At 39.1% G+C, this 11305-nt stretch overlaps 1 protein-coding gene across 2 annotated transcripts; it reads right to left on the bottom strand.

Moving 5' to 3' along the window:
• Positions 1-3489: 3489 nt before the first annotated feature.
• Positions 3490-10406, bottom strand: LOC307258161 (pyridoxal kinase-like). 2 transcript variants are annotated; one of them, XM_080037603.1, is made up of 11 exons: positions 10195-10406; positions 9172-9226; positions 7076-7180; positions 6869-6952; positions 6626-6660; positions 6395-6480; positions 6180-6225; positions 5969-6080; positions 5719-5855; positions 5541-5607; positions 3490-5096 (listed from the first exon to the last, which is right to left on the bottom strand). In XM_080037603.1, exons 1-11 carry the CDS (start codon positions 10273-10275, stop codon positions 4969-4971), a joined length of 936 nt encoding a protein of 311 aa, XP_079893729.1. In that variant the 5' UTR covers positions 10276-10406; the 3' UTR covers positions 3490-4968. The 2 variants fall into 2 exon arrangements, with proteins under 2 accessions (XP_079893729.1, XP_079893730.1); XM_080037604.1 differs by lacking the exon at positions 5541-5607.
• Between the last annotated feature and the right edge of the window lie 899 nt (positions 10407-11305).

Here is an 11305-nt window from a genome sequence, read left to right as displayed (position 1 = left end):
TACAGGTAAAAGCAGTAGAAGTAAATTTACTGAAACAGGCTTTGTTTTTGCCGGTTTGCATAATATCGAATCAGTAGACATACTGATCCGATTTCATGAGTTCAGAAGGCAGACAATATTGCCCGAAATATTAAGTTATTACTCTGTTTTTTAAATTGAATTTTCATGATAAGTTGGCTATTGCCTTTGTTCTAGAAATGAACATTGACTATCGAGTAGAACAAAACATGCAATGAAAAGCTTGCTGTTTGATGCAAATTGGTCCCAATGACAGATAACTACCTGACAGCCAGGTTATGATACATTGAAGAAAAACCCTAAAAGAAACTGTTATTGCAATCCGAACGTGTAAACAATTCCTCTACAGGTCTTGGGGACTAATAGGCCTACTACATTTCTTAAACCACAAAGAGCTGTGTGAACTAGGCCTATTAATTGCCTCGTTTGATGTCACTTGAGGCACTTTGAGTTAGAGCTAAACACTGCTATTTTAATTTTTAAATCTGTCAAGTTTGGAGTAAGAAATAAGTGTTTACCAGACCTCTGTATACTACTCCTCATCTTAACTAAACGCTAGCAGCTCCAGGATACATTAGCCACTTTTCATCCTTTTTTCCATCCCTTCAGATGTACAAAACATGATGTAAATACGTTATTTTAAAAAAACAAGTAAGACAAATTAAGGTAGAACAGAAAGGTAGAGCCTAAGGGTAGGGGTAATTTATTCTCATCAGCAGAGAAGGTATTTTGGTCCTGACAGCCCGAACCTGAGCTGAGGTCATCTTGTCCTCCTTCTTGCCCTTTGAGGATATTTTAAATCAAACAAAAAGGGTGAGTACACAGATAAAACAAAAAAAACACTCACTGTATTTACAACATAAAAACAACAAGAAAAGCCAACTCACAACCTCTGGTGGGAGAAAAACTTGGATGCGTACATTCTTAAAATGCTTACATGACTTGCTTATGGAAGAGTAATCTATTTTATCAGTCAAATGTAATTGTTTATGAAAAGTTCCCATTGTAAAGGTCTTTTACGTTTTTTAAATCTGATACTTATGCTTTCAGATCAATTATACAGAAGAAGGGAAGGAGGCCTCTTTAAAATAGTACACTAAATCCACTTTCCTTAGAGAGCTGACAGGGATATGGGCTAAGCTGTTCTGTACTATTCTATGTAATTGAACTGTGAACTCTGAAATATCATTGGGTCTTATCTAGCTTTTCTTTCCTTCCTTTCAATACGGTCTGCAACATACCTTGCAGCAGAAGATCCTGCAGAATCTGCAGCTCTTTCCAGTGTCAGTAGCAGCCATGACTTCCTCATCCGTCGCAGCATCACTCTGACAGTTACCATTGCCAGAGTCACCAGACTGGGGAGAAGAAGAGCTTATCACTTTGGTTTGAGTTTTGGACCAGGATGGGCCCTCGCTGTGCTCTTTGACAATGACCTTATCCTCCAGACATACTGGTGGATACAAACCCATTGAGTATGAAGATGGGGTGTTTACAGGCTTCTCTAACGTGGTGTCCTCATCTTCTCCATAAGTTATTAACTTATGTCAGCACACTGGCGAGATGTTAGATGTGGCTGGAGGAGACGAAGAGTCCAGAAGACTCACTAGATGACAACCCGACAGCCTCGTCCATTTGTTTGCCTGAGACGGGCTGGATCTAAGGCTCCCGCCATTTGTGTAAGCAGCTCACCCACTGTGTCTTCTTCTGGTAGACGTTGATGGTATGCGCAGTGCACCCGTCAATGTCAATCCGTCTCCTTTTCTCTCTTGATCTAACTGTTTCTGTGTCTCCCGACAGCCTCAACTGTCTTCTTTCTTGGTGTACCTTTTGAACAATAGCCTCAGTGAATTGTGGTGTCATGCTTACAGATGTGTACTCCTCACCAACCACATCACAGAGGAACTGTTTAAACTCAGCTGGAGTGTGTCTTCAGAAATGTCAAGCTTCTCCCTGAACAGCTCTTGAGAGCAAGTTTATGCCAGCCACCTGCGTCCCACATACCTGGGAAGCAGTAGGATCACTTGTGGTCAAGTTACCATTTGGGGGTGCAAATTGCTTGACAGCTTTTGATATAATTTCAATAATGGTCTCTATGACGAGCCTCAGCACCTCTACACATTTCAGCCAGTTCTTCTTTACGTCCATGTGGCAAACACCTAGGCTCATTTCCCTTCGCTGGAATTGGAACATTGGAACACAAGATATAACACAAAATAAAGTAGGCCTACACAAGAAATTTCACAATTGCATTCAAGCTTACACAGGATTTTCAGTGAGAAAAAACAGGGAAATTACTCTTCGGTAACGCTGTCAAAAAATCCCTTCATGTGTAATGGTGCATAAGGCCTACCAAACATTTCCCCCCTGAATCACAACCTTATAGCCAGTGTCACATCACTAGAATCATTCCATACTCTGACAATGTATGCATCTTTGATCAACTTTAGAACTCTTTAGCCCTCTGCTGGTGTTGTTGCATAGCTGCAGCATTGTGAAAGGAGACAAGCGGAGGGATCAGAAACTTGTAGGCATAAGCCTCAAAGGCCTCTCTGTGTTACAAATCCAGCATGTCTGATCATAACATATGGCATTTTATCTTGCTGGACTATAAGGATTACACACAAACCAGTCACTAGAAACAAATTCATCGTGCAGTGAAACCTGGAATTTCTCTTTCAGGATATCACCCACATATATAAGATGTGTTCCAAACTTTGTTTACTGTACTCAAGTTGCAGCATAGACTGCAGTCTATATAAGAGAGGGTTGCAGTAGGGCAGACATATTGGCCAGTCAGGCTATTTGGGTTAATGCTGGCTATTCATACTGTGACTGTGGATTAGTGTCTGCAAAGCAGAGCCGTCACCTGGCCTTAATCACACAATATAGTAAGCATTCGGCAACTGACTTGCTTGCTGCCCTCCTTTATTTTTCTTGCTTTTATTTGTGTCCCTATCTGTTTTCTACTTAAGTCATTTTCACAATACATGAATAAGATCATTCATGTATTTTTAATACCTTTTTAAATGATCCTTATTTGAAGTAGCCTACACTTTTGCAGTAATTTAAGTCCATAGGGGAAATTAAAGTATTCACTTTGCATCTCTGCATCTATTGTACATTTTGAAAAAAGAACAGTTTTAGTTACTTTTTGAACCTGAAGAACAGTATTCCCTTTTCATACCTTTCAGCATTACCCTTATTCAACCAGAAATTGAAGGTGGTGGGAATATAAGTCTGTATCATTCACATATACTAAAGAAACTTGTATGCAGACATAGTAGTTTAACCAAAGAGAACAGTTAGCTCCCTTATGTGAACACCTTGTAGAACAGTGGATCTAGGGTTCTCCTTTACCCAGACTTAGTAGACCATGAGGGGAAAACATTAGTCACTAAGAAGAACAGCTCAGGAAACTCTTGTTGATACCCATCAATACATTGATTAATAAAAAATTTAATCAAAACACAGTTTCAGTAAAATATTAATAATTTATTATTTCCATCCTTAAATTGCTGTATTCTAGAGCAGCAGCTTAAGGTTTGGCACTTGTCTTTTCTAACATTATGTGTGAGGATCAACTATTACTTTGATACATAAAAACATTCACTACTTTTTCTTCCTATACCTGGTTAAGGTCCATTATTTATTTATTTATTTATTATTATTCTTCCGGACAATTACACATACTTTGTGTTATCGTCCGAAGGGAAGCAGGAGAAGCCAAAGGCTTATCGGGTCCCGCCCCCACTGCCATAAGATTCAGATACACAGATACACAGCTACATACATTATACAGCGTGTTCTCTCATACAAACCATTTTGTTGAGATATGACAGCAGTCAAAATTGAAAACAACTATCATTAGTAAATCTATTAAAGATTATCTGTGCAAATACCTCAATTTGAGATGTTTAAGACATAGATCTAACATGTTATACATCCGATAGTTTAAGAAATCAATGCATAATTATAAAAAAGTGGTGAAAACATTTTCAGAAAATGTATTAAAAGGACTATTTAAGACATAACCAATATTCGTATTATCATTTAAGTTTGAATTTGTGCAACAAAAATAAAACTAATTGGGGAAATGGAACTGTATACACTACATATAAATTGCATAAGATGTCTCAACATTTTGTGGAACTAACAATGCACATCTCAACAGTTATTTTGCATGTATAAAGTGGTTTACACTCTACTTGAAGTGCAATGATATAACACCCAAGTACACTATAAGCACACTGCATGCGTTCATAACTTATTTTGAATTATAATAATCACTTAGTAAACTCACAATGCAATGAAATGTTTTGAATCTGAAATCATAATTAATAAATGATTAGATTTATTCCCACCAGAAGCTGTCAACTCCTTTTGCTGTTGCATTATGGGTTACTTCTGGCCTACAGTATAGTTACATCACAGACAGTATTTTTATGTGCTTATAATGTCTTGAGAACAACACACTTTAAGTGCTTTATGTGACTAGTCCTAACTCACTATCATAGCCAAAACGAGTAGAGGCATGGTCGAGCATGCATCACTAGTTTGATGTATATTTTATTCAGCCTGATCGAGAAACGTTGTGTTATAGCAGGAAGTTATGTTCACCATGTTAATGAGGATTCAAGAACACTTACACTATTGTTAAACCTAAACTTGGCTAATGTCCTTTTTTCTTTTGAATGGCAGATAATGTGTATGCAGGCCATAGTACAGACACATATGGCAGTGGTTCCAGTGCGTCGGAGAGCAGAATGTGTATACATCAAATCCTGCTGACCTCCCTTATGAAAACATAGTTGTACTCCCTCAGGGAATTCTGTAAGGCAGAAACACTTGACAGTTTTGATGTGAATATCCTACACGCGTCTGGCCGACTGCCCAGATTTAAAGCTGATTCGTACCAGCGCAATGTGATGGTTCACACAATCTCTGTGGTTTTCAGAGTGAAGACTTCTGTAAAACCTTAGCTTCCAGTACAATGGCAGGATTCTCAATGTCGGCTTTGCTCTGAACCATTCTCAGCTCCAGTTGTGCAGGACTGGGCCTTTTCCCAGGGCCAGCCATCTCTGAAAGAGAAGAGAAGGGTCCAATTATAATTTTTTGGGGGGAAATTTTCTTACTGGTCAGCAGTCAAAATTCTTGTTTGAGTGAATGCTAAGTCTGTGTATCTTTTTCTGTCTTTTGACATGCAGTTGCAAGAGACACAGTTACGTTGTAACTTAACTGCATCCTTCATCATGTATTTCACTTTGCAATACTGAACAATAGCAAAACCAAATCTGTGAGAAGGCAACTATGTATTGTAGAGTAATGTAAGATGTGTCTCGACAGTTCTTTTTTAAGACCAAATGGCCCCAGCATTAACCACATTACTGTTTAAGATATTGCTATCCCATGTGTGAAAATATTATTAAGAGCAAACAGTACTTCTTTATGTCCAGTAATGAACTAAAGATAAAGTATAGAGACCACATGACTGACAGACAACAGTAAACACACACAAACCCTACCATTGGCATAAGTAATGGTCCTCTTAATGACATGGTGCATAACAGAAACTGTCTTTTCACAGGCAGCCTGTTGGACAACAGAGACATTACAAAAGGCTTCATTTATTAGGCACTATAGCAACATTACAAGACCTGACTCCATCAGCTTTTATATTTCAAAGACATGTGTGTTACTGACCTTCAGGTCTTTGGGGTGATGGTGAGTCCAGGCTAGCAACAGGGCAGCAAACAGGTCTCCTGTCCCCACAAATACAGCATCCACTTTTGGGATGTCAATGCAGATTTTCTGACTGGTGTTGGTCCCATCTGGTTTTACTACAGCAAGGACACACATAGTATTGATACTTACTACCAGGGACAACAGGCAAAACTGTAGACCTAAATGAGACACAAGTATACTTCTGGAGTAAGCTGGTCTGGTACTTTACCTATTTTTTGGCTCCCAAGAGCCACCAGGAACTGGTCCCCACGTTTGGAGGGCAGGTCTGTACTGGTGAGGACTACAGTCTCTGGACCCATTTTATGAAGCAAGTCCATCACCTGGAGAGTAGGAAAGGAACCATTTCCTCAAGCCTTGTACTTTTTGGTGTCACAACTTAAATTACGTACAGCACAATGAGATATATGTACGATACTCACCTCAACAGCATCTTCTTCTGTTTTGATTTTCTTCCCAGTTAATAGTCTATAAACAAGAGGGCAATAATCACAGATGTACCAATCGAGAGACACTCTTTCAACCATATGTGTTCAGACATTCATTAAAGTCACAGTATTACCAATGATCTGTGACTTTTGTAATATTTCTCCACTGTGCACTACATTTTGGTTATGATGAGTGGAAGTGCACTCACTCTGCTTCAAACTGGTTTGGGGTGAGAATGTCAGCCAAAGGCACTACTTTGTCCCTGTAGACTGGCAGTAGGTACTCTGGCACGTACTGAAACAGACAAAGAAAAAGAGAAAATTAACTTTTTGAGTGGTGTTCAGGAAACATATAAAAAGATTGAGATGCTAATTAGCAAAACCTCATCAGCTGTTTGCTGTGGAAGAAGAACAAGCAGACAACAATGTGAGATGCTTACCATAGCACCATGGTCTCCCATAACTGGATCACAAACTGCAAGAAAGAAAGAAAGACTCAAAATGATGCTTTGGAATTGCAATAAGGAATAGACAACACTCAGTTAGGGCCAGAAATAACGATCATTGTCATTATTGATTCATCTGCTGAATATTTAATTGTTTAACCAATAAATTGTTTGTGGTCTGTGACATGTCAGAGGTGAGTAAACAAGATCCCATCACTGCAACACATGTACACTCACCATACACCAGGCTGGGATTGGCTTTCTTCAGCTCCTGTATAATGTCAACCACCGTCTCCAGGAAGGACGTGTCCCTGCTGTACCCTTGAGAATGAAAGTACAAGAACTCCAATTACTTATCAAGGTGTATCCACCCATCTGTGGCAGCCCATACAAACATAACTAAAATCATCACTGCTGTTGAGAGTATACACTGCTTGGACTCACCGGTGAGGATGTAGTCATAGCGGTTCACCTCATTAAGCTTAATACCCTCATATAGCACATTTAGCTCCTCTGCAGTTAGCACTTGCCCTTTCCAATGGTCGTAGCCTAGGACACAAGAAGGATAAAGGACATTTTAAAAGACATTGGTGCGGAACTACAAATGCAAAAATCAAGTTTACTGGGGAATAGTGACACAAGCTAATAAAAAACACTGATATATGAGCCATGCTGTGTGTGTCCATCCAAAGAGACAGGGAAGTGTTTTCCTCCTCCTCGCTCTGTATTCCCATCCCCCCACTCCCTCTGGTGAGGTCCCTCTCCTCCTGTGTGGTGTTCAGGGCCAAACTAGGCTTCCACACTGATTGAATGGGATGCCTGTATCCTGGCTGCCAGCTTCCCCCTTTCTTGGTCCCCCTTTCACCATTAGCCTAGAATAAACCCCTCAACGGCTCTTCTGACTGCAAATGATTGGACACGCATGCCAAAATATTCTTCACACTGAAGCACTGAGCACACACACACACATCCCAAACCTGCCCCCAAGCCAGCGTGAGCGCCTCCTGCAGCAAGGATTTAACAGAAAGCTTGAGGCAAAGTCTAGGCATGTGCTTTGGTAAGAGGAGAAAGTCTGTACCAATAATGAATTATTTACACGTACTAGGATAGATAAACTAGCAAAGGATTACAGTATACACAGTAGATTAACTTGCAGTTGAGAGCAGACGTGTATGTTGATTGAAGTGATTTCTGTGTGAATGTGTCCTGTCCCTGTGGTGAAACCACATTCTTCACATGCTTTGGTACATGAACCCCGGGTTATAATCCTATCCTCTCTGCAGGTGTTTGAGCCAACAAGTTACAACTGAAGAAATCCAAGATGTTTTCCTTGATGGAGCAATATTTTTACTGGCCAATTGCCAACATTAAAAAAGTTGTCGATTCTTACATCGAAGACAATTACAAAGCCAGACATAAAAGACATTCAACAGCCTCTATTTTTGAAGAGAAATGATTTCCTCCTAGCCATATGCTATGTGAAATGTCTGCATTGAATATATTTTACTGTAATTTATATGGCATATGTGTTAATTGTTGATCTCAGGTATGTAAATGCAATACTCTAAAGCAAGACTATGTTACAGTAAACCATATTATTTATATTTGTATTGTAATTTTGGAAATCAATTGTCTCTATTTTATCTCTTTGCATGCATTATGTTTTACCTCTTAATCCTAGATTTTGTTTATGAGATAATAATAGACAAAACAGGAGGAGTTAACATGATAAAATATATATTGTTTTGCACTATAGGCAGCTAAGAAAATAATTTATATCACTAAAGAGCCACTGTTTTGCCAGCTACTTTACAGTGGTAAGTCTTATTTCAACATTACAGCGACGCCCCGGGAATTGTACAAAGTTCGGCATTTACTATTGAGTTTAGATTTTCAGAACGATTTAGAATACTTTTTGTTTTTCATTGTTTGACTTTGCATCATCATTTGTCCTTTAAAAGATGAAAAAGTAACAATACAGTATTCATACCAGGCAACATACTGCCAGAGAAAGAACCAATATTAAATTAAGTTTGATTTCCCTGAGAAGAGAGATAAACTGATAAGGAGAGAAATGATTGTTGGAAAACAAACTACTGGGGTTTGAACATAGTAGACACCCATCTCCCCTCCTCTTATCCTGACCGCTGAGCAAAGAGTTAATATCTTATTGAGTCAGATAGAGCCTTCACATACAAGCCATCCTATGGTTGAATACTACCTAGGCAAAGTACAAGAACTTCAGACACTGATTAACTCACACCTTATCCAACTAATTTAAAAGGCGCAATTCAGTCTCAATGTGTGTGGTCAAAGTCTACACAGAGAAAATGTAGATGTTGGATGACGTCATTATATGGATCCCCAGTTACATAGTTTATCATTATAACTATGGACTTTACGTACTCACAATCCATGTCACAAAAACGCAAAGTAACATATTTGAAATTGAAATATGAAAAGGGTCGAGATGTTTACAGAGTGGAAAAAGACTCAAAGGCATTTCCTCACACAGGGCAATTTCAAAGCACTCGGCCAACCTGTGTGATTGGAGAACTGCACGGAGTTGATCGAGTCCACTTCAAAGCCCAGCACCTGAGAAGAGAGCAATGAAGCAGCTGTTATAACAGAGAACAATCAAGTCTTTTTAAGGACTGGTATAAATGACACTCTGGATTCCACTGTACTGTGGGAGCGGTGTTATGGTGAATTACTGTGAAAGCAGCTCATACACATTGTGAACCTATTCACTTATATATTCTACTGTATTTTTTTATGTCACTGAAAAGGATCATACCATCATATCATTTCGGCATATTTATTTATGCACAGCTAATATAAATCACATTACATTTTAATACTTTTAAATTATGCTTTAGTTTCTGAAGGCTTTAGCACGTCCATCTCTCTGACTGCTTGAAAATTAACTGTGGAGAGCTCTTGCTGGAGACATAGGACCGTAAAATAAATCCTGCATTGTTTGTGGGGGGAAAATATCACTAATTTCATGACCTCAAATTTACTGTATTCTGGTAAGTCAATTTCAATGAACTATGCATTAAAACCTGATTAACATTAAACAACGCTGAAACGTTTGCAGTTAGTTTGCACCGTTTCTACCTGTGGCTGCAGAGGACATAACTGGCAACTATGAAGACTCCACATCATTTTCAAATTGTGGATTTAAAGGGTCACTTGCTGGCTGCCATATTGCATCATATTTCTCATTCACTATTCTTATTAAGCCTACAGCCATTGTCTGGAGAGACACGTACAGTATTTTCGATTCCTGTCTGTCTGGCACAGGCCTATTGCAGAAACTGACATCAATACAATGAGGTTGACTTTATTGACACTGGGTTAGGGTGGTGCATTTAAAAATGGCTTATTATGTTTTGGGGAAAAATAAAAGGTTCCTGGTTTAAAAAAACAAAAAAACAAGACCACTTCCACAAATGAGGAAGTCACGCTCTGTAGCTAACATATTTCCCTTAAGCTTTACTCTCCTTATTTGTCTCTTTCTTGTATCTAAACTGAGAGGTTTCATGGAGCAAAAGTATTACCTGCAGTGGGAATAATGCCGACTTGTTCCCGACGTATCCCCTGACAACATGACTCTGAATGGACAACACACGGCACTCCATTACCGAAATATCACGGACAGGACTGCGTTTCAAAACACCGAGCAGAGACCGCAGTCTGGTAGCTGCATTAATGCCTTGTGAAGCTTTGTCACGCTAGAACCAGTATAAGGCTGAAATGTAGCATGTGAGGAATAACTCCTGCTTTGAAGGGCAGAAGCCGCGCTGCTGCAGCGTTTTCTTCAGGCAGCTGTCAGGATACCTCAGCTGGTGCATTCACAGGCCACGTGAATGTCGGAGACACCAGCTTCCCGACAGAAAAACACAACATAAACATAAGCCTAAACCTGCAGTGTGTAGAATTTTGGGTTTTATTTCCTAGCAGATTTTGTAGAAAATAATTATAATATCCATAAGTACGTTTAATTTAGTGCATAATAGCTGATTTTTTTTTTAGAATTATTATTTTTTTCCTTAGAAAGGGTCTCATATATGTCCATATTTATCCATACCTTGGACCAAGGCCTAGTCGCCGCCATTTTGGAAGTGTCATAGTTGGAATGTCATCAGGTGCATTGTTTAAAAATTTGAATTGTTCTTGTGCTTGAAGGCCACTGTAGCTTGTTATTATTCGAAAGGGGTGGGGTTACCCAGGGAGCGTTGCAGTTTTTGTTTGTTTGTCTTATCTTAAAACAATAGACCTATGTAAGCCTACCATTGAAAATGCTGTACTCTACTTTAAAGTGAGTGTTTTTTTAATAATAGTCTGCATCAGGATATGTAGCCTACCTAGGCTAAACATATAGGCCTACAGATATAGCATATAGAATATTAGGGTAACTAAATGACAGTGTCCATGACATAGGCCTAGTCCAAAGCCATGACTATTACATGTTGATTGGCCAAACACACACAAGTAATGTTATATCAGATTTGTGACCTCTGTCATGTCCTTTTAAATTCCCCATGTAGCACCAAATATGGGTGACATTTAATCACTTTTATTTTATTTAGGCAACACAAATGGTTTCCTCCCAGCTAACCTCATCTGTGACTCTGAAGTCCTTGGATGCTGTGTATCACTCTGCACTTA

This window comes from Ammodytes marinus (assembly GCF_949987685.1).
Source record: "Ammodytes marinus genome assembly, chromosome: 12".
NCBI lineage: Eukaryota > Metazoa > Chordata > Actinopteri > Uranoscopiformes > Ammodytidae > Ammodytes > Ammodytes marinus.
Note: the sequence above shows the minus strand (reverse complement) of the source record. Positions and strands in the feature narration are given on the sequence as shown.